Here is a 24,696-nt window from a genome sequence, read left to right on the forward strand (position 1 = left end):
CAACCTATACCACAGCTCACGGCAATGCCGGATCATTAACCCACTGAGCAAGGGCAGGGACTGAACCCGCAACCTCATGGTTCCTAGTCAGATTCGTTAACCACTGCGCCACGACGGGAACTCCTGAAACATGGATTTTTTTGAAAATGAGGAGAGACTATTAGTTATTATGTTTCAGACCACAGGCATAAACTTGGACTCTCTTGGGCAAACCAGCTAGGAGGTAGGGTCACCCTAGTCTTTTTTGCTGTTTTATCATAGCAGAGTCTGATGGTGAAGATTTGCAGCTTTTGGGAGTTCCGGTTGTGGCTCAGCGGAAACAAATCTGACTAGTATTTGTGAAGACACAGGTTTGATCCCTGGCCCTGCTCAGTGAGTTGGGGATCTGGTATTGCCATGAGCTGTGTTATAGGTTGCACATGTGGCTCAGATTCAGCGTTGCTGTGGCTATGACATAGGCTGGTGGCTACAGCTGATTCCACCCTAGCTTGGGAACCTCCACATGCCACGAGTGTGGTCCTAAAGAGCCGAAAAAAAGAAAAAAAAATTGGGGCTTTTGAGTCACTGATGATACAGCTGAGTTCTAGTTCAGGCTTGGGCAAGTTATTTAACTTACCTAAAATGAGGATTTGGTTTAAATTACTGTGAGGATTAAATGAGCTAGTTTTTAGCTCATTTAATTTATAAAGCAGCTAGGACAGAAGAGCCCCTTACACTAGTGTGTTCTTATTCAGTGTTAGTTCCCTTGTCCTCTCCTCTTATCACATCATAATTAGAGGTTTTACTTTTAACTGAGACTGGCTTTGAAAGCTGTTTTTTTTGTTGTTGTTTTTTGTTTTCTCCTTACTTTTTTTTTTTTCCTTCCCTTTTCCTTTTTTGGCTGCCCCATGGCATATGGGGTTCCTGGGCCAGGGATAAGATCTGAGCTGTAGTTGCGACTTACGCCACAGCTGTGTCAGCTCGGGATCCTTAAACCACTGTGCCAGGCTGGGGATCGAACCTGCATCCCAGTGCTCCGGAAAAATTGCTGATCCCATTGTGCCACAGTGGGAACTCCTGAAAGCTTTTTTTTTTTTCCCCTTCTTTTTAGGGCCACACCTGCAGCACAAAGAAGTTCCTGGGTTAGAGGTTGAATCAGAACTGCAGCTGCCAGCCTACACCACAGCCACAGTAAGGCCAAATCCAAGCCACTTCTTTAGCCTACATCACAGATCACGGCAGTGCTGGGTCCTCTAACCTATTGAGCAAGGCTAGGGATTGAACCTGCATCCTGATGGATACTAGTTGGGTTCATTACCACTGAACCACAACAGGAACTCCAAAGATATGCTAATAGTTTAGAGTTACTAGTTTAGCAGTGGAAAGAAGTCACTAAGTAACTTTTTTTTGTCTTTTTCTTTTTCTAGGGCCGCACCTGTGGCATGTGGAGGTTCCCAGGCTGTAGCTGCTGGCCTATGCCAGAGCCACAGCAACGCCAGATCCAAGCCGCGTCTGTGACCTGCATGCACCACAGCTCACGGCAACGCCACATCCTTAACCCACTGAGTGAGACCAGAGAGCGAACCCTCAACCTCATGGTTCCTAGTTGGATTCGTTAACCACTGCACCAAGAGGGGAACTCCAACTAAGTAAACTTTGTTTCAACTAAATGGAGTGATACAAAAAAACTTTTATTGGTTAGGAAAAAAATGATTTAAATGAAAATTTCATTAAGTTACTTGTCAGTATTTTACTGCATAGAATTGTGTGTTTTCTTTTGATTGGGATTATTTTTACCCTTTTATTTTTGATTATTTTATTGCCTTTTTTTTTTTTTTTTTGCTTTTTTAGGGCCGTAGCCGAGGCATATGGAGGTTCCCAGGCTAGGGGTAAAATTGGAGCCTATGCCACAGCCACAGCCACATGGGACCTGAGCTGTGTCTGCAACCTACATCACAGTTCATGGCAACGCCAGATCCTTAACCCACTGATTGAGGCCAGGGATTGAACCTGCATCCTCATGCATGCTAGTCAAGAGTTGTTTCTGCTGTGCCAGGACGGGAACTCCAAGCATAGCATGTATTATGGAAGCATTTAGTATCTACCTTACCTGGATACTGGAGAAATTAAAAAAACAAAACAAAACAAAAGCAACTTTTAAGAGCCATTGTTAGAAATCAATCCTAGTCTGGGATGCAAAAGGGAAAGTGTAATGAGGATTTTCTGGAGTAATTTGGGATGGCCTTGGAACCCATCAGACTTCCATTTGTGTTAGAGGGAATTTGCACCTTTATTTGGTGTGGAAATGCAAAGGAGGCCACTACTCCTGATTGCATATAATTTGCAGTAATGTCCTCTACAAACTGATTTTTTAATACCCTTGCAAAATGATAAAGAGTGAAACCAAGCAAAGAATGATTAACAGGTTTTTTTTTTTGTAAATGGTTAGTGCATTTTCTTTTATGGTTAGTGCTTCCTGTGTCTAATAAATTTTTACCTACTCCAAGATCACAAAGATATGCTCTTAATTTTCTTTTAAAAGCTTTATCATTTGAACTATTTAAGTCTGATTCATCTCTCACTTTTGTGTATGGTATGAAGTGTAGAGGTTCAAGGTTCTCTTTCCCTTCTCCCCTCCTCCGTATGGATCTTCATTTGTTCCAGCACCATTTGTCAGAAAAACCTTACTTTCCTGTTAGGTTGTTTTACTTCCTTTTTCAAGAACAGTGTGATCATATCCGTGTGGGTCTCTTTATGAATTCTCTTCTGTGCTTTGTGCCAATGCAGTACTATCTTGATTTTAGTAAGTCTTGAAATCAGATAGTGTAAACTCCAACTTTGGTCATCTTTTCAAACTTGTTTGGACTATTCTACATCCTTTGTATTTCCTTTGTATTTCCACTTTCTTCAAAAACCCTTCTGGGATTTGAATGGGAAATCTGTAGATGAATCATGGGAGAATATACGTGAAGAATAATATATTTGACAAAAGAAATATGTCTGTGATATATTAAAGACTTCTGTAACTCAGACTAAAATTTTTCATAAGTGGTCCAGTAACTTTAACAGACATTTCACAAAGGAATTTATACAAATGGCCATTAAGCGTGTGGAAAGGTCACACTTCGTCCGTCATCAGGGATGTACAAAATTAAAACCACAGTGACATACCACTACAACACTAATTGTTGACAAAGATGGAAGCAACTAGAACTCTTATTCATTGTTGGTGGAGGGTAAAATGGTAGAACCATTTTGGAAAATTGTTCGGTGGTTTCTTATAAGGGTAAACATAGCTATCTATGACCTAGCAGTTCCATTCCTAGGGATTTGCCCAAAGAGAAATGAAAACCCAAATATCTATCAAGAGGTGAATAGATAAATTGTGGTTATACTCATTCTTATAGTGGAATTTGATTCAACAACAAAAAGGAGTGAACTGTATGCAGTAACATGGACGAATTGCAGAAACGTACGAAGAAGAAGAAAGAATCCGGACATGAAAGTATATGTGCAGTATGATTCCCTTTTTATAGTAAATTTCTAGTCTTTTTTTGTTTGTTTTTATGGCAGCACCTGCAGCATATGGAAGTTCCCAAGCCAGGGATTGAATCTGAGGCTCAGCTGGGATCTACACTGCAACTGTGGCAATGTGGGTTCCTTTAAGCCACTGCACCAGGTCAGGGATTGGACCTGTACTACTGCAGCCACCTGAACTGCTGCAGTTGGATTCTTAACTCACTCTGCCACATTGGGACCCCCATAAATTTCTCATCTTTTCTCTTCTTTTTTCTTTTTTTTCCCCTTTTTAAGGGCCACACCTGAGGCATATGGAAGTTCCCAGGCTAGGGTTGAATGAGAGCTGCAGCTGCTGGTCTACACTACAGCCATAGAAACGTGGATCTGAGCTATGTCTGGAACCTACACCTCAGCTCATGGCAACCCTGGATCCTTAACCCACTGAGCAAGGCTAGGGATTGAACCTGCATCCTCATGGATACTAGTTGGGTTCTTAACATTGGGATCCACAATGGGAACTCCTAAATTTCTGGTCTTAGAGTATCATGTTAAAAGTGAGGACTCAGTAGTCAGATTGTCTGGATTCAAATCCGTATTCCCCATTAAGTAGTAAGACCTTGAGCAAGTTACTTAACATGCGTAAGCCTTTGGTTTCTTAACTGTAAATGGAATAATAGTAACAATTTCTTTCTTTCTTTTTTTTTTGCTCTTTAGGGTTGTACCCACAGCATATGGAGGTTCCCAGGCTAGGAGTCGAATGGGAGCTACAGCTGCTGGCCTCCACCACAGCCACAGCAATGCAGGATCCGAGCTGCATCTGTGACCTACATCACAGCTCATGGCAGCGTGGGATCCTTAACCCACTGAGCAAGGCCAGGGGTTGAACCCTCAACCTCATGGTTCCTAGTTGGATTTGTTCCCGCTGTGCCACGACAGGAACTACATCAGTAACAATTTCTTTAAACAGAAAATTATCCGGTGGGTTCTATGTCCTGGAGGTGTTATACGACTGTTAGAATTTTCTAAGCACCCTCTATGAGTTTTTTCAAAAAAATTTTATTGAAGCGTAGTTGATTTACAATGTTGCTGTACAGCAAAGTGATTCAGTTTACATATATGTATATGTATGTATACACACATACCTCTTTTTCATTATGGTTTATCACAGGATATTGAATATAGCTCCCTGTGCTATATGGTAGGACTCTTGTTTTTTCATCAATTCTATATATAATAGTTTGCATCTGATAATCCCAAACCCTATTCTTCCCTCCCCTACATCCCCTCTCCCTGGGCAACCACAAGTCTATTCTCTATATCTGTGAGCCTGTTTTTGTTTTGCGGGTGTGTTCATTTGCATTGTGGGTTTTTTTTGTTTTGTTTTGTTTTTTTTTCTGCACCCATGGCATATGGAAGTTCCTGGGCCAAGGATCGAACCATCGACACTGCAGTGACACCAGATTCTTAACTTGCTGCACAAGAGAACTTCATTTTTTTAGATTCCACATATAAGCGATATATCATATGGTATTTTTCTTTCTCTTCTGACTTAATCTCTAGGTCCATCCATATTGCTGCAGAGGGCATTTTTTCACTCTCTTATGGCTGAGTAGTATTCCATTTTCTGTGTGCGTGTGTCTATGTTTGTGTATATGTATACACCATATCTTTGTCTGTTCATCTGATGGACCTTTAAGTTGCTTCCATGTTTTGGCTATTGTAAATAATGCTGCTGTGAACATTGGGGTGCATATATATATCTTTTTCAAATTATAGTTTTATCTGGGTATATGCACAGGAGTGGGATTGCTGGATCATATGGCAACTTAGTTTTTTTTGGGGGAACCTCCATATTCTTTTCTATGGTGACTAAACCAATCTGCATTCCCACCAGCCATGTAGAAGGATTTCCTTTTCTCTACACCCTCTTCAAACTTTTTTTTAAATTTCAATTAAAAAAAATTTTTTTTGGACTTCCCGTGTGGTTCACAGCATAACTACTCGGCGTTGCTTCTACAGTGGCTATGGCTCGACCCCTGGCCTGGGAACTTCCATATGCCGCAGGTGTGGCCACTTGTTATAAAAAAAAAAAAAATTTTAATGGCTGCACCTGTGGCATATGGAAGTTTCTGTTTCAGAGATTGAGTCTGAGCTGAGGCTGCAACCTACACTGCAGCTGTGGCAACACTGGATCCTTTACCCTACTGCACTGGCCAGGGTTTCAGCCTGCACCTCTGCAGCAACCTGAGCCACTGCAGTTGGATTTTTAACCCACTGTGCCACAGTGGGAACACCAACCAGCATTTGTTATTTATAGACTTTTTTTTTTCTTTTTTTTCCCCCACACCCATGGCATGAGGAAGTTCTGGGCCAGGGATCAAATCCACACCACAGTAGGCACTTCAGCGACAGTGCAGGATCCTTAACCCTCTGTGCCACAAGGGAACTCCTGCATTTGAGATTTAAATTTGTAAAGTGTTGCGAGTTATTTTTCATGATTTAGCTTTACTTTTAAACTTTTTTTCTGTGCAAAAATGATCCATTTTTACATGTCTATTGATATATTCCCCAGTTGATAAAATTCACCATTTAAAGTATATATGGTTTTAGTATATTCATTGGTTTTAATATATTCACAAGAGTTGGAGCAGTCACCTCATTGTTGGTTTAGTACATTATCATCAGCCCAGAAAGAAACCCTTGCACATAGCAGTTACTCTCCCATTCCCACCTATCCCATCCTAAACTCCTGTCTCATGCAAACACTCATCAATTTTTTGTTTCTATGAGACCTACCTTTTCTCTCTCTCTCTCTTTTTTTTTTTTTTTTTTTGCTTTTTAGGGCCACACCTACAGCATAGGGAGGTTCCCAGGCTAGGGGTCAAATTAGAGCTATAGCTGCCAGCTACAGCCATAGCAACTCAGGATCTGAGCCTCATCTGGGACCCACACCACAGCTCACAGCAATGCCCGATCCCCAGCCCACTGGGTGAGGCCAGGGATTGAACCCGGAACCTCATGGTTACTAGTCAGATTCATTTTTGCTGCATTACAGTGGGAACTACTGAAACCTACCTTTTCTGTATATCAAATAAATGTAGTTGTACAATATGAAACCTTTGTTGTCTGGCTTGTTCACTTATATTTTCAGAGTGCCTTTATGTTATAGCATCTGTTAATACTCCATCGCTTTCTATTGCTAAAAAATATTCCATTGTATGGATATACCACATTTTATTTACCCCATTCATCAGTTGATAGACATTTACACTTTTTGCACTTTTTGGCTATTGTGAATATTGCCAGGAAGATTCATGTCTAAGTTTTAATTTTGTGAACATGAATTTTCATTTTTCTTGGGTATACCTAGAAGTGGAATTGCTGGGTCATCTGATAACTGTGTTTAACCTTTTGAGAAACTACCAGACTTTTCCAAAATGGCTTTACCATATTACATTCCCACCAGCAATATATGAGGGTTCTAGTTTCCCTACATCCAGTGTCAACACTTTGTTATTATCTGTCTTTATTATGACAATCATTCTAGTGGTTTTCTTGTGGCTTTGATTTGTATTTCCCTGATGCATGATGGTAAACCATCTGTTCATGTGCTTACTAGCCATTCATTGATATATCCCCTTGGAAGAAATATCTTCATATCCTTTGCTCACTTTTAAATTAGTTACTTGTCTTTTTGTTTTGTGTTTTAAGAGCTTTTAAAAGTACATCTGGGAGTTCCCGTCGTGGCGCAGTGGTTAACGAATCTGACTAGGAACCATGAGGTTGCGGGTTCGGTCCCTGCCCTTGCTCAGTGGGTTAACGATCCGGTGTTGCCATGAGCTGTGGTGTAGGTTGCAGACACGGCTCGGATCTCGCGTTGCTGTGGCTCTGGCGTAGGCTGGTGGCTACAGCTCCGATTCAACGCCTATCCTGGGAACCTCCATATGCCGCGGGAGCGGCCTAAGAAATAGCAACAACAACAGCAAAAACAAACAAACAAAAAAGTACATCTGGATATCAGTCTCTTATGAGATGTATGATTTGGAAATATTTAAGTCCAATTTATCTGTTTTTCCTTTTGTTGCTTTTGCTATTGGTATATTATCTAAGAAACCTTTACCTCAGAGTTCCCTGGTGGCTCAGCAGGTTAAGGATCCAGTGTTATTGCTGTGGCACAAGTTTGGCCAAAAAAAGAAACCATCATCTCATCCAAGGTCATGAGGATTTATCTTTATGTTTCCTTTTTTTTTCTTTTTTTTTTTGTCTTTTTGCTATTTCTTTTGGGCTGCTTCCGCGGCATATGGAGGTTCCCAGGCTAGGGGTCGAATCGGAGCTGTAGCTGCCGGCCTACACCAGAGCCACAGCAATGCAGGATCCAAACCGCGTCTGCAACCTACACCACAGCTCACAGCAATGCCGGATCGTCAACCCACTGAGCAAGGGCAGGGATCGAACCCGCAACCTCATGGTTCCTAATCGGATTCCTTAACCACTGCGCCACGATGGGAACTCCTATGTTTCCTTTTAAGATTTTTTTTTTTTTTTTTTGCCCTCAGCTGTTTATTACTGAGGCAAAGTGCTATGCAGAAACACCAACACAAAGAGGACCCATTTCCTGATATATCCAGCTGTGGCTGTGGTGTTTTCAGTGTGATATAAGATGCAAGTGACTGCCACACAGCATAAATATGTGTGCCACCTCATATGCAGAGTTATAGACCCAGCTTGGTTCTTCTCCAATGTCTTCTCAAGTTGTACCTGGTTGGTTGGTTTCTTTTTTTGCTTTTTTTTTTAGGGCCGAATCCACGGCATATGAAGCTTCCCAGGCTAGGGGTCCATTTGGAGCTACAGCTGCTGGCCTATGCCACAGCCATAGCAATGCAGGATCCGAGCTGCGTCTTCAACCTACACCACAGCTCATGGCAGTGCCAGATCCTTAACCCACTGAGCGAGGCCAGGGAGATCCCACAACCTCATGGTTCCTAGTTGGATTCGTTTCCACTGTGCCATGACGGGAACTCCATGTACCTGATTTTATTACCAGTTTCCATTCGAATCCATGGGGGATGGAATGATTTTTCTTTTTCTTTTTGGTCAGGAATTGCTTGATTCTCAAAAGTCTTGTGAGAAGACATGGCAAGGAGCTAATTCAGCTTCACAGAGGATGGTAGAGAAGAGAAAAGAGTTTTTTTATTTTTATTTCTTTGTTGTTTTATGGCCACACCTGTGGCATATGGAAGTTCCTAGGCTAGGGGTCTAATTGGAGCTACAGCTGCTGGCCTACACCACAGCAACTCAGGATCTAAGCCGTGTCTGTGCCCATACCACATCTCATGGCAACGCCCGATCCTTAATCTGCTGGGCGACCGAGGATCAAACCCTCATCCTCATGGATACTGGTTGGGTTCATTACCGCTGAACCACAATGGGAACTCCTAAGATTTTTTTCTAATATAGGTAGGTCTGTGAGCTCTTTTGAGTCAATTTTTATGTATAGTGTAAGGAAGAGTTTCGCTTCATTCTTTTGCCTGTGACTGTCCACTTCTCATGACACCATTTATTGAAAAGGATGTTTTTTTCCCCCAATTGAATTACTTTTGACACCCTTGTTGGAAATCAGTTGACTCTAAATGTAAGGGTTTATTTCTGGACTCTCAGTTGTTCCATTGATCTATATTTCTAGCCTTAGGTGAGTACTACACATCTTAATAACTGCTTCAGCTGTGTAGTAAGTTTTGAAATTGGAAGTATGAGTCTTCTAAATTTGCCCTTCATTTTCATGATTATTTTGCCTCTCCTATATCCCTTGCATTTCTTTATGAATTTTAGAATCGGCTTGTCTATTTCTTCAACAAAAGCCAGCTTGAATTTTGATAGAAATCAATGTTTATATATATTTTAAACTGGTATTTATTTTTATTGTTTTTTTTTTTTTTTTTTTTTTTGCTATTTCTTTGGGCCACTCCCACAGCATATAGATGTTCCCAGGCTAGGGGTCGAATCGGAGCTGCAGCCACTGGCTTACGCCAGAGCCACAGCAACGTGGGATCCGAGCCACGTCTGCAACCTACACCACAGCTCATGGCAACGCCAGATCCTTTAACCCACTGAGCAAGGCCAGGGACCGAACCCACAACCTCATGGTTCCTAGTCGGGTTCGTTAACCACTGCGCCACGACGGGAACTCCTCAATGTTTAATATTGTTGCCCTGTTAGAAATGTTATATCAGGAGTTCCATTGTGGCATAACGGGATTAGCACCAGGATGCAGGTTTAATTGCTGGTGAGGAACAGTGGGTTAAGGATCTGGTGTTGCTGCAGCCGTGGCATAGGTCACAACTGTGGCCCAGATCTGATCTCTGGCCCAGGAACTCCATGTGCCATGCCATAGGGCAACCAAAAAAGAAAAAGAATGAGAAAGAGAAAGAGAAAGGAAGAAAGAAGGAAGGTTGTCATTTGATCTGTGAGCCATAGGGTGTCTTTTCATTTTTTTAGTTCTTTTATTTTTTTCAGCAATGTCTTACGGTTCTTTGGTTAACTATAAGTTCTTTTTGATGCTACTATAAATGGAATTATTTTCTTAATTTCATTTTCAGATTGTTCATTATTATTGTATAGAAATGTAATTGATTTTTATACATTGTTCTTGTATCCTACAAGATTACTGAGTTTGTTTATTCTAATTTTTAGTTCATTCCTTAGAATTATCTATCTATATACAAGATATGTTATCTATAAATAGTGAGAGTTTTACTTCTTTGTTTCCAATCAGGATGTTCACCCTCCCTCCCTTTCTCCCTCCCTTCCTTCCTTTCCTAATTGCCCTAGTTAGAGTTTTCAGTATAATTTTGAACAGAGGTTGTGAAAGCAGACAACTGTGTCTTGTTCCTGATCTTAAGGGGGATAGCATTCTGTCTTTCACTATTAGGTATGATGTTAGCTGTGAGTTTTTTGTAGGTGTCCTTTATCAGGTTGAGGGAGTTCACTTCTATCCCTAGTTTGTCAAGTGTTTTTATTTTGAAATAGTGTTGGATTTTGTCAATAATTTTTGTTTCTCTTGAGAAGATCAAGTGATCAATTTGTCATTTTAATGTAGTATAACATATTGATTGATATGCAGATATTACACCAGTCTTGCATTCCTTGTATAAATTCTACTTAGAAATGTGGGAGTTCCCGTCGTGGCGCAGTGGTTAACGAATCCGACTAGGAACCATGAGGTTGCGGGTTCGGTCCCTGCCCTTGCTCAGTGGGTTAACCATCCGGCGTTGACGTGAGCTGTGGTGTAGGTTGCAGACGCGGCTCGGATCCCGAGTTGCTGTGGCTCTGGTGTAGGCCGGTGGCTACAGTTCCGATTTGACCCCTAGCCTGGGAACCTCCATATGCCGAGGGAGCGGCCTAAGAAATAGCAACAACAACAACAAAAGACAAAAGAAAAAAAAAAAAGAAATGTGGTATAGGAGTTCCAGTTGTATCTCAGATTCCATCCCTGGCCTGGAAACTTCCATTAGCCACAAGGGTGGCCAAAAAAAGAAAAGAAAGAAATGGTGTATGATTCTTTTTATATGCTGCTGGATTCAGTGTTAATACAATTGCCCCTTTAACAACATGACTTTGAGCTTCATGGAACCACTTTTACGTGAATTGTTTTCCAGTAACTCCAAACTGCACCACCTGTGGTTGGTTGTATAGGTGAATATGGAACCACAGGTATAGAACTACACATTTGGAGGGCTGATTGTAAAGTTATATCTGGATTTTCTATTGCAAGTTGGGTTGGTATCCCAGCCCCACCCCCTGCCGCATTGTTCAAGGGTCACCTATATTTTGCTGAGGATTTTTGTGTCTGTGTTCTAAGGGATGTTAGTCCATATGGTTATCCCTTGGTATCCATGGGGGATTGGTTCCAGAACCACCTGCAGATACTGAAATTTGTAGAAGCTCAATCCCTTATATAAAATGGCATAGTCAGTGCTCCATATTTGTGGGTTCTGCATTTGTGGATACAGAGGGCTGACTAGTTTTCTTGTGATGTTTTTGCCTGATTTTGAAATTATGGTAATGCTGGCATTATAGAATTTTTGTTTCTGTTATTTTGAAGAGTTTGTGAAGTATTGGTATTCTTTTTTAAATGTTTGGTAAAATTGACCAGTGGAGCCATTTGGCCTGTGCTTTTTTTCTTTCTTTTTTTCTTTTATGGCTGCTCCCAAGGCACATGGAAGTTCCTAGGCTAGGGGTCAAATCGCAGCTGCAGCTGCAGTCTGTGCCATAGGCATAGCAACACCAGATCCCAGCCTTATCTACAACTTGTAGCAGTGCCAAATCCTTGACCCCTGAGCAAGGCCAGCGTTTGAACTTGTATCCTCATGGACATTATATGAGGTTCTTAACCCACTGAACCGCAAGGTGAGCTCCTGGCCTGGGCTTTTCTTTGTGGAGTGTTAGAAGCATTAAATTTTAGATGATCTTTTTCATTTTCTGTTCCTTTGACCATACATACATTATAAAGGATCCATACCCTAACCTGCTGTTTCCTCATTCAGAGATAGGGATATTTGTAAATAATGCAAATTCCTCATTTAACATTTAACATGGTTTAACCCCTGTAAGTAATAACAACAGTTTGAACTCTCATGGCACTTTATCTGTATATATCTTTTAAGTGATGTATCACCTTCAGTCATAATAGGTTTAGGCTACAGATTGCCTGAGTGATGGGGGAGTGAAGGTGGGAAATCCACTTATTTTGTTACTTTAATATTTGGCCTTTTATATAAGCTGTAGCTAATAACCGGCTACATACTGTCTTTAGTCTCTTAAATGCTTTAAAGCTATAATTGTTCTCACAAGAACTTTACTTTTATTCAGCCTTTTTTGTACTAACCTTGGCAAATGTAAGTATTACTTCTTTTTTTCCTTTTTTTGGCCATCCTTGCTGCATGTGGAAGCTTCTGGGCTGGGATCAAACCTGAGCTACAGCAGCAACCCAGGCCACTGCAGAGACAACACGCCAGATCCTTAACCCACTGAGCACGGGAGAACTCTGTGTATGGATTACTTCTTTTTTTTTTTTTTTGGTTTTTAGGGCTGCACCTGCGGCATATGGAAGTTCCCAGGCTATACTGAATTGGAGCTGCAGCTGCTGGACTGTGCCACAGCTATGCTGGATCCTTAACCCACTGAATGAGGCCATGAATTGAACCCTTATTCTCATGGATAGTAGTTGGGTTTGTTACTGCTGAGCCACAATGGGAACTCCTGGGATTACTTCTTAAAGGCAGATATGATTGAACACTTTTTAGGTATCTAACTAAATCAGTGATTCTCACTCTTCTGAGATATTTTGATATATTCTTTGTCTTCTCTGAGATATTTTGATGGGTATTTTGCCAAAGAATGGTCAGATAAGTTTGGAATTCCTCTTGGAGAGAGATGCTAAGAGCACATTAACATATTAAAGACCAAAGAATCTTAAGTCTGACTTTAATGCTTAAGTATTTTTAATATTAGTGGTCATTTGTTCATATTTTGAGCTAGTACTCAGAGAAGCAAACTTTGGGAAATGCTTCTCCAAATAATTGTTATGAAACCAATTTGGGGCTGCATTTATAGATAGAAATGAGAAGTGAAAATAGAGTTAAGTGTGAAAAGTTTAATTGTATAGGTCTTAGGACAAATACTTAAAGGCCATAGTTGTGACTATAGTATTTTATGATGTAGTCATTATATATCTTGTTCTTAACATTGCTATTAGGAAAAAAAATAAAACTCACCACTTTCCCTTAAAAATGCTTTTTAAAAAACCAGACTATAAACTGTTTCTTTTTTCTTTTCTTTTCTGTCTGTCTGTCTGTCTTTCTTTCTGTCTGTCTGTCTGCCTTTTTAGGGCCGCACCTGCGGCATATGGAAGTTCCCAGATGAGGGGTCGAATCGGAACTGTAGCTGCTGGCCTCTGTGACAGCCATAGCAACACCAGATCTGAGCCACGTCTGCAGCCTATACCATAGCTCATGGCAACGCTGGATCCTCAACCCACTGAGCAAGGCCAGGGATCAAATCCACAATCTCATTGGTTCCTAGTCAGATTTGTTTCCGCTGCGCCACAACGGGAACTCCTATAAACTGTTTCTTAGACTAGACTACTATTTGCACAGTGCCTCTTAACTCATTTCCATCGAGAGATAGGATGGCTTTCTGTTGAAGTAGATGTCTTTGTTAGGCTTTTTATTTGAAGGAAGATGGAAATCCTGTCCTCAGGTAAGAATCAGCAATTGATGCAGGTGTTTTTCAGGTTCTTGTCTAGAAATAATACCTTGATCTCTCAGCTCCCCATATTTACCTAAGCTTGCCTGAAAGACAGATTTTATGGAGGATTCCTTGAAAGATATTTAGTTCATCTATTCTCCTGTCATTGTTCAGCAAGGATAGATAATGAATGAATGAACCTGCTTAAGTTTGTTACCTGGCTTTTGAAGTCTTATTTGAACTTTCGTCCCTAAATCATATGTCCAGGTTGGGAGTAGATGCCTATGGTCATTGACTACAGATTGTCTTTATATAGAAAGTAACATTAGAACTAGAGTTTTGTAGCCTTGACGTTTAGAACTATGCTTTAACAGCAAATTAAGGAGTTCCTCTTGTGGCTTAGTGGGTTAAGGACCCAACGGCTGTCTCTGTGAGGATATGGGTTCAATCCCTGGCCTCATTCTGTGAGTTAAGGATCCAGTGTTGCCATAATCTGTGGCATAGGTGGCAGTTGTGGCTTGGATCTAGTGTTGCTGTGGTTGTGGCATAGGCCTCCGCTGCAGCTCCATTTCAGCTCCTAGCCTGGGAACTTCCATATGCTACAGGAGTGGCCATAAAAAGAAAAAGAAAAAGAAAATTAATATATATTCATTTATAATATCAGGACTCATGAGATAGGGACTCTTTGCCCAGATAGTTTATAGTTTATTAAGGGCGCTAAGGAGTCCGTGTATAAAGTAAGTAGACTATGAGATCATATAAATGCCATGCTTTGTATAAATAACCATTTAGAAGTTCAAAGAAGACAACAGTCTTAGCTGAGAATAATCTGAAAGTGTTACCTGGAATAGGGTATTTCATTTTGTCTTTAAAGGATTTTATTTCAGCTTGGTAAGACTTTTTTTTTTTTTTTTTTTTTTAGGGCTGCACCCATGGCATATGGGAGTTCCCAGGCTAAGGGATCAAATCAGAGCTGTAGCCACCAGCCTACTCCACAGCCACAGCAACAAGGGATCTGAGCTGCATTTGTGACCTGCACCACAGCTTATGGCAATGCCAGATCCCTGAACCACTGAGGGAGGCCAGGGATCAAATCCGCATCCTCATGGATACTAGTTGGATTCATTCCCGCTGGGCCACAATGGGAAGTCCAACACTTTTCTTTTTTTTTGTCTTTTTGCCATTTCTTGGGCTGCTCCCGCGGCACATGGAAGTTCCCAGGCTAGGGGTCGAATCGGAGCTGTAGCCACTGGCCTACGCCAGAGCCACAGCAACTTGAAATCTGAGCTGCCTCTGCAACCTACACCACAGCCCATGGCAATGCCAGATCCTTAACCCACTGAGCAAAGGCAGGGACCGAACCCGCAACCTCATGGTTCCTAGTCAGATTCGTTAACCACTGCGCCACGACGGGAACTCCCAAGACTTTTCTTATGGAGACATTATTCATAGAATAAGAGCAAGATAGCATCCGTAAAGGCATAGGCAGTAATTAAATGGTGCAGATCAGTCAGTCCAAGATTATACTTGAACACAGATAGCTAAGTCTGATGTATGTGAATATGATTTGAAGGCAGACACTTTACTCTTGCTGTCAATCTCTAGTCAGAGGAGCAGAAGAATGATCACAGTCCAGTTGCAGGATAACCAGCATTAAAGAGCCCAGAGTTCAGGGTAATGCACCAGGGCAATCACTGGTGAATTGCTCTGACAGCATATATTGATAGTTCTTCTATCCTTTGAAATGGCGCTAAGAGCCTGTGATTAGGCGAATTTTAAAGAGCTCTTCCCTTGAAGATTGGAATGGATCTGACAGGAGGCTAGGAGACATTTTCAGGGTATGCTTAATCTGTGTAGATTTTAGGAAAGTAGTAAAAGATTAAATTGCAAAAGTAACTTGAAGCCGTATGATAAAGGTCTTTGAATTTCAGGTTGAGGAATTTAGACTATATTGAGTTTTGGAAAGCTGTTGAGGGATAACAGCATAATCAGAGTGATGTTTTGGGAATACTGGTCTGGCAGTAGCTGCAAAGATAGAGTGAGAAGAATCTGGAGGTGGGAAGCCAAATTAGGAAGCAGTAGTCTGGGTGTGTAAGTACGTGTGAATGTTCTTAATGCCACCAAGTTTTATACATAAAAAATGATTAAAATGTATTTTACAACAATAAATATCTAATCAAAGCCTTTAAAAATACTCCCTGACTCTCCAGATATCATCATAAGATTTCTTCTTGTGGAGATATGTCAGGAACTTCATGCTTTTAGCACCCCCTCTCTTTAGCCTTGTGGATATAAGAGAGTTCTATTTCATGGCTGCTATTTCAGCTATCAATGGTGATATGCTATAAAGGTGAACTCTGGGAGAATCTGACTGTAGGATTGGTATTGGTGTCACAAGGGGGCACTTAAATTGAACACTGTAAGACCATAGAAGTAACTCTAATCTTTCCTGGACAAATTGTTTTTGACTTCCTCATATTATGTAGCCAATCACTGAGGAATTATTTTTGAAAATAGCTCTTTTTGAGTCACTGAGTATTTCTTTGTAGTCATACCTTCATACCCCCTTAATGAGGACTGTTTTTATTATTACCCAAAATAAGTAGATAATAAGGTCGTTTATTTTGTAATAAAACCTTAGGAGGGAGCTAAGCAGCAATTTTTTTTGACTATAGTTTATCTACGGTATTGTATTCGTTTGAGGTATACAGCAAAGGGATTTAGTTTTATGGATATACATTTTCAGATTTTTTTCCACTATAACTGATTACAAGACATTGAATATAGTTTGCTGTGCTATACAATAATCCTTATTGTTTATTTTAATATAGTGCTGTATATCTGGTAATTCTATAGTCCTAATTTATCTTATACTCTTCTTTCTCCTTTGGTAACCATAAATTTGTTTCCTATGTCTGTGAGTCTGTTTCTGATTTTGTTTTTGTTTTATGCTCACAGTATGCAGAAGTTCCCTGGCCTGGGATCGAACTTGAGCCATAGCAGTGACGCTGGATCCTTAACTGCTAGGCCACCAGGAAATTCCCTTTTTCTTTTTTGCTGGCTTCTTTAACTTTTTGAAGTTCGTTCATGTTATTACATGTATCAGTTGTTTAGTCTTTTTTGTTGCTGAATAATATTCCATTGTGACTTGACATATTTTTATATTATATGGTGCAGGTTTTTCCCTTTTTTTTTTGTCTTTTTAGGGCTGCATTCATGGTAGGGAAGTTCCCAGGCTAGGGGTTGAATCAAAGTTGCAGCCACTGGCCTACACCACAGCCACAGCAATGCCAGATCCAAACTGCATCCTCGTTCTACACTGCAGCTTATGGCAGTGCCAGATCCTTAACCCACTGAGAGAGGCCAGTACTGAACCCACATCCTCACAGAGACATTGTCAGGTCCTTATCCTGCTGAGCTACAATAGGAACTCCAATAATATTCCATTGTATAGACATACACATTTTGTTTATCCATTTACCAGTTAATGGATGTTTAGATGAGGTGTACAGCAGTAAACTTGTGGTACAGATTTGAATAATTGAGTAATTGTAGGGTGAAAGGGAATTGGGTAAATATTTTAAGGTACTGTTTCATGAATTTTCATTATGTCAGTTGACAGTATTTCTATATTTTGTTGTTTTTCTCATCCTTTTAACTTCTGTCTTTGAATTAGGAGGTAGTGCCTGGTGAGATCTTTCTGCAGATTGCTATATTCTGTTGTGTTCTAGAAGGTCTGATTTCTTTTCACATTGATAGCAAGCAGACAAAATAGAGGGGGAATAAATAGTATTTAACCTTTTGCTTTGTCTCTGTTCCATAGCCGTGCAGTCAGAAACTTGTGCATGAGGACAGATTTGTTCTATGGCCTCGGAGTTGGGTGCCGGGGACGATGGCGGCTGTACTGAGCTCGCAAAGCCCCTCTATCTTCAATACTTGGAGAGGGCCCTTCGGTTGGACCATTTCTTGCGACAAACATCAGCCATCTTCAATAGGAATATTTCTAGGTATGCTGTTCCATCTTCCCAGTATGTTTCACTACATTTCTGATTCTCATTATTTCTGTAGATTTTAGGGTTAAAGTGTTTTATGGGTTTTGAGATGTTTGAATTTTTTTTTCTTCTTTCTTTCAAATAAAATACTTACTCAAAGGATCAGTTTCTTCTATAAAGTGTTCATAACCATAAATTATAATATTTTTCTGGGTCAGCTTTTATTGTGGCTTCACCATTCTTCAATTTATAGTGATGAAAGTGAAGATGGACTGGATGACAGTAATCCTTTATTGCCCCAGTCTGGGGATCCCTTGATACAAGTTAAGGAAGAACCTCCAAATTCATTGCTTGGTGAAACTTCTGGAGCAAGCAGTTCTGGAATGTTAAACACATACTCATTGAATGGAGTTCTGCAGTCAGGTCAGTGTGGTATGAGATCCCGTTTTGGCTGTTGGTTCTGTTAAGGCAGTAGTCTTTTCATATTTTTATTCTTTGTTTCTCTATACAGAATCAAAATCTGACAAAGGGAATTTATATAACTTCTCTAAGTTGAAGAAAAGCAGAAGGTGGCTAAAGGTAAGAGATGAGGCAGAATCTTTTTTTTTTTTTTTGTCTTTTTCTAGGGCTGGACCTGAGGCATATGGAGGTTCCCAGGTTAGGGGAAGAATTGGAGCTTTAGCTGCTGGCCTACACCACAGTCACAGCAACACTGATCCAAGCCGCCTCTGTGACCTACACCACAGCTCATGGCATCACTGGATCCTTTAACCCACTGAGCCACAAGGGAACTCCTTCACAGATATTTTTGAGAATGGAGCACTATGCTGAGTGAGGGAGTACAAGCAGAATTATTAATTTATTTTTTATTAGTTCCTGAGTAGTTCATTCCCTGTACTGGGAGATGCCCTTGCAGATAGAAAGGCTTCCTGCCCTGAGGAGCTTACATTAAGAGCATTTCAGTCAGAAGGAACAATTGTAAAAGTGCTGAGAAATGAAGCAACTTGGTTTGTTTGGGGAAAAAAGATGGTAGAAGCTAAGATTAGCTGATCACGTTGGGCCTTGTACACTATGTTACAGAAGTTGTATTTTAACTCTAGTTACAGTGGTAAGCAGTTGGAGTGTTTTTAAGCCAGGGAGTGATATAGTCTCATTTACACTTTTACAGGATTACTGTCATTAGCTAGACTGAATTTAGGATGGCATTTCTTCTATTGAAGCTAATTATTTCTTTATTTCATACTTTTCTTGTGACTGAGCTCAAAATAATTTAAAGATCCTGTTTCATTTTTTTAATCACCAGGCCCTTTAAAGGCTCCTGTTTTAAAGGTTTTTTTGTTTCATATCAGTGAGGTTTTAAACTTTTTGGTAGTATAGTAACCTTTATGTGTAACCACATTTTAAAAAATTGAAATTAAAGAACATGCCATAAAATCTGCCCTTTTAAAGTATGTAATTTAGGGGAGTTCCTGTTGTGGCTCAGTAGTAATGAACCTGATTAGTATCCATGAGGACTCAGATTCAATCCCTGGCCCTGCTCAATGGATTAAGGATCCAGCATTGTAGGCTGGCGGTTATGGCTCCGATTCGACCCCTAGTCTGGGAACTTCCATGTGTCTCAGTTGTGGCCTTAAAAATACCAAAAAAAAAAGTATGTAATTTAGCAATTTTTAGTGCATTCATAAAGTTTGTGCAGCCATCACCACTATCTGATCCCAGAAAACTTTCTATTTTCTTTCTTTTTAAGGCCACACCTGAGGCTTATGGAAGTTCCCAGGTTAGGGGTCAAATCTGAGCTGCAGCTGCTGGCCTACACCACAACCACAGTAATGCCAGATATGAGCTGCATCTGCAACCTATACTGCAGCTTGTGGCAGTTCAGGGTCCTTAACCCACTAAGTGAGGCCAGGGATTGAACCTGCATCCTCATGGATACTAGTACCACTGAGCCGTAACAGGAACTCCCAGAAATTTTTCATTACTCCAGAAAGAAACTACTCATTAACAGTTAACCCATTCTCTACTTTTCCCAGCTTTTGGCAGGCACTGATCTGTTTTCTGTCTCTCTGAATTTGCCTCTTCTGGACATTTCATATACATGGAAACATAAAACATGGCCTTTTATGTGTCCTCATTTACTTAGCATAGTATTTTCAAGGTTCGCTCATGTCGTGTCATGTGTCAATACTCTTCCTTTTTGTGGCTCATTAATACTTTGTAATCTGGATAACATGACATTTTGTTTATCCATTCGTCACTTAAAGGCTTTTTGGGTTGTTTCTCCTTCATTAACCATCATAGCTTGCTTTCTATATTCTCTTATGTACTATAGTACTTTTTAAGGTTTTGTTTAGGTTTTTTTGTCCTGGTATTTGACATTTAGTTAAATTATCTTATGTGTAGCATATGTGCTAAGTGAAATTTAGCCTTGTTTCTATTTATAGCATTTCTGTTTTAATGCTCTTTAATTCATGACCACTAGGTTTAATTGGTATCCTTTTGTTTTTCAGTTGAATTGGTAAAGAATAGTAAAAGGGAAACTGGAAAGACTGTCTTCTACTTGTTTTTGTCATTGTTTTGGTATCTGGAAAAACTGCTTTGATTATAAAAAGGAATTGCTTCATAGCAGAGGTTCCATTTTCATTTCCTCCCTTTTTCAGAGCATTCTGCTAAGTGATGAGTCCAGTGAGGCAGATTCTCAGAGTGAAGACAATGAAGAAGAAGAAGAAGACGATGAAGAAGAAGAAGAAGAGCTCAATCTCAGTAGAGAAGAACTTCATAATATGTTGCGTCTGCACAAATATAAGAAACTTCACCAGAATAAGTATAGTAAAGACAAGGAGGTAAGAGTATCAGGAGAAATCTCAAATCTTCATGCTGGGTATTTACCCTTTGGTTTATATTAATTGAAAATACGTTATTTTAACTTTATATTTAAATGGTGGTGGTGATTCTAATAATTGAAACATATTTCACTGTAATAACATAAATATTCAGCCTTTTAAAAATCCGCAGTTCAGTTTGTAGTATATTCACAGAGTTTGTAACTATTGACACTATCTAATTTCAGAATATTTTCTTACTCCCAAAAGAAACCCCACTCCCCTTAGCTCTTGCCCCTTATTCTCTTCATTCCCCTCAACCCCAGGTAGCTCTCTGTCTGCCATTTGTCTCTTTAAGTGTGCCTATCCTAGACATGTTGTACAAGTGAAACAACATGTGGTCTTTTGTTTCCAGCTTCTCTTATGTAGCATAGTGTTTTCAGGGTTCATTCATGTTGTAGCATGTATCAGGACATCATTCCTTTTTATTACCAAATAATATTCCATTGTACAGACATACTGCATTTTATTTATCCATGTATCATATGATAAAGTAATTGGATTGCTTCTACTTTTGGGGTGTTATGAATCATAGGTAAAGATAGTGAGTCTTTTCACTTTTTGGCTCCTATGAACAATGCTGCCATGAAGATTTGTGTATACGTTTTTGATGTGGTCATGCATTTTTATTTCTCTGGGGTATATACTCAGGAAAAGAATCATGGGGTCATATGGTAACACTATGCTTACCCTTTGGGGGATTGCCAAGCTGTTTTCCAAAGCATCTGTACCATTTTAAATTCTAGTGGTTGGTTTTTTTTTTTCGTTTTTTTTTTTTTTTTTTTGGCCATTTCTTGGGCTGCTCACGTGGCATGTGGAGGTTCCCAGGCTAGGAGTCTAATTGGAGCTGTAGCCACTCCGGCCTACACCATAGCCACAGCAATGCGGGATCCAAGCCGTGTCTGTAATCTACACCACAGCTCATGGCAACGCCGGATCCTTAACCCACTGAGCAAGGCCAGGAATTGAACCCGCAACCTCATGGTTCCTAGTTGGATTTGTTAACCACTGAGCCACGACGGGAACTCCTTAAATTCTAGTGGTTGCTTTTTAATGTAGTTGCTCTTTGGAAGTATTCCTATCTTGGAAAAACTCCTTTTCTTCACATAGTAATATTAGATTGATAATAGTTTTTTTTGTTTGTTTGTTTTTTGTTTGTTTGTTTTTGCTATTTATGGCCAAACCCAAGGCATATGGAGATTCCCAGGCTAGGGGTTGAATCGGAACTGTAGCTGCCAGCCTACACTATAGCCACAGTAACGAAGAATCTGGGCCTTGTCTGTGACCTACACCACAGCTCATGGCAATGCCAGACCCTTAACCCACTGAGCGAGGTCAGGGATCAAACCTGCATCCTCATGGATGTTAGTCAGATTCGTTAACCACTGAGCTGCAATGGGAACTCCTGATAATAGTTTCAAGTGGCACCTATTTGAATGCTATTACCAAAACCTCTGATTTTTTTTTGTCAGAAGTGTAGCACTTTGTAGATAATGAGCAATAGAAAATTTGAAGACCTGAAAACTTTCCAGCAATTAGTTAAGGTCCAAAGCTACTTCAGAAAGCTTTTAATAATATGTAAGGGTTATAAACCTGTAGAAGTGATAAATAGTAACATATCTGATTTTTTTTTTTTTTTTTTCTTTTCTGGGGCTGTACCCTAGGCATATGGAGGTTCCCAGGCTAGGGGTCTAATCCGAGCTGTAGCCTCTGGCCTACGCCACAGCCACAGCAACGCCAGATCCGAGCCATGTCTTCGACCTACACCGAAGCTCACGGCAGTGCCAGATCATTAACCCACTGAGCAAGGCCAGGGATTGAACCTGCAACCTCATGGTTCCTAGTTGAATTCGTTAACCACTGAGCCATGACGGGAATTCCTGATTTTTTTTTTTTTTTTTTTTAGACAAAGAGTCCCTTGTTAAAATACAGAGCTGTGGCAGTTGGTACACAAAATATTTGGTCTTCCTTTTTTTTTTTCTTTTTTGGCTGCCTCATGGTATATAGAGTTCCTGGGCCAGGGATCAGATCCGAGCTGCAGGCTTGACCTAAGCCACAGGTGCGGCAATGCCAGATCCTTAACCTACTCTTCTGGGCTGGGGATTGAACCTGCGTCCCAGTGCTCCCAATTTGCCGCCAATCCCATTGCACCACAGCGGGAACTTGTGGTTTTTTTCTTAATTGAAGTAAAACACAGGTGTGGAAAAGTCCATATATTTTAAGTATACAACTCAATGAATGCTTTGACAGAGGACCATTAATAATTCTCTGTCACTCTGCTGTCCTAGTTTCGGTCCTTTAACAAGTCATTTGGCTATAATTCAGGAAAGAGATTCACCAGTGGACTATCTAAGTTTATGTATCTTTATATTTACCCATTAGTAATAGGTAAATTTGAGCTTTGGAAGTCTTTTTTCTTTTTTCAAGTACCACTCCTGCAGCATATGGAGGTCCCCAGGCTAGCAGTTGAATTGGAGCTGCAGCTGCTGACCTACACCATAGCCACAGCAACGCCTGATCCATGCCATGTCTATGACCTACACTGCATGGCACGCAGTGGCTTGTGGCAGTGTGGGATCCCCTAACCCACTGACTGGGACCAGGGATCAAACCCATATCCTCATGGATACTCTTCGGGTTCAGTACTGCTGAGCCACAACGGAAACCCATTTAGAAGTCAATTTATATGAAATGTTTGAAAAGATACTCACTGAACAGAAAAAAAAAACTATTCATATGTTAGAATTTTGGCAACAAAGACACTATGCATAATATTTTTAGACTCTCTTAGTGACAGATGAAGAGTGAAGACTTGAAAGATTGGAGAATTGGGATGGCTGGGGACTATTCAAATAGAAGACTAAGGGAATTCTCATGGTGGCTCAGTGGTAACAAACTCTATTAGTTTCCATGAGGACTCAGATTTGATCCCTGGCCCTACTCGGTGGGTTAAGGATCCAGCATTGCTGTGAGCTGTGGTGTAGGTTGCAGACATGGCTCAGATCTGGCGTTGCTGTGACTGTGGCAGAGGCTGGCAGCTATAGCTCCAAATCGAACCCTGGCCTGGGAACTTCCAGATGGCTGTGGATGTGGCCTTAAAATTATTGTGTGTGTGTGTGTGTGTGTGTGTGTGTGTGTGTGTGTGTAATGGAGTTCCTGTTGTGGCTCAGCAGTTAGCAAACCTGACTAATATACATGAGGATGCTGGTTCAATCTCTGGCCTTGCTCAGTGGGTTAAGGATCTGGCGTTGCCGTGAGCTGTTGTGTAGATCGCAGACGTGGCTCAGATCTCGAATTGCTGTGGCTGTGGCGTAGGCCAGTGGCTACAGCTCCAATTGGACACCTGGCCTGGGAACCTCCATATGCTGACGGTGCAGCCCTAAAAAGACAAGAAAAATACAACCAATGTATATAAAAGACTAAGAGCTGAGGGGAGTTCCCTGGTGGTCTAGTGATTGGGGATTTGGTTCCATACCTGGCCGGGGAACTTTTACATGCTTCAATAAAACCAAAAACTAAGAGCCAGGAAAGTAGGCATCAGCGACCTTATTAATTCTAAGGACATATTGGTAATTGAAATATGGCTTATTTTTTGTTGATGAATCTAAGAGGAGACCTTTCTGCAGTGATAAGTATGTGTCAGGACAAAGTAAATATTCTGGTGGAGATTCAGAATCATAAAGTTTTTTTTTTCCTTTTTTTCTTTTTTTTAAAAAAGTTATTTTCAACAACTTGGCCATGTGCATAGCCAGGGACCTATTTTGTTTTGAAGTTTAAGGAAATAGTTCACTTTGATATAATACTAAATCTTTCTTGGTTTCTTTGTGGGAAGAATACTGTATGTAGGAAATATGGTTTTTCTCTGGCTCAGCTTTCTTTAGTAAAGATAATTTGAAGACTGTGCTCTAGGACCCAGACAGACCCTTCTAAGCATCATCTTTGCCTATTTCAGTTGCAGCAATACCAATACTACAGTGCAGGCCTACTCTCCACATATGACCCTTTCTATGAGCAGCAACGGCACCTTCTTGGACCCAAAAAAAAGAAATTCAAGGAAGAAAAGAAACTTAAAGGTGAGC

At 40.5% G+C, this 24,696-nt stretch overlaps 1 protein-coding gene across 2 annotated transcripts in view; it reads left to right on the plus strand.

Annotated features, from left to right (window-relative positions):
* The window catches only part of INO80 (INO80 complex ATPase subunit), a 145,181-nt gene that overhangs the window by 14,539 nt on the left and 105,946 nt on the right, over window positions 1-24,696 (plus strand). For both annotated transcript variants that reach the window (XM_047766672.1, XM_047766673.1), the window contains exons 2-6: window positions 17,567-17,750; window positions 17,989-18,158; window positions 18,247-18,314; window positions 20,396-20,578; window positions 24,570-24,690. In XM_047766672.1, coding sequence (XP_047622628.1) covers window positions 17,608-17,750; window positions 17,989-18,158; window positions 18,247-18,314; window positions 20,396-20,578; window positions 24,570-24,690 — 685 coding nt within the window. In that variant the 5' untranslated portion in view covers window positions 17,567-17,607. The remainder of the gene's footprint in view (window positions 1-17,566; window positions 17,751-17,988; window positions 18,159-18,246; window positions 18,315-20,395; window positions 20,579-24,569; window positions 24,691-24,696) is intronic.

The sequence above is a fragment of the Phacochoerus africanus genome, chromosome 2 (assembly GCF_016906955.1).
Source record: "Phacochoerus africanus isolate WHEZ1 chromosome 2, ROS_Pafr_v1, whole genome shotgun sequence".
NCBI lineage: Eukaryota > Metazoa > Chordata > Mammalia > Artiodactyla > Suidae > Phacochoerus > Phacochoerus africanus.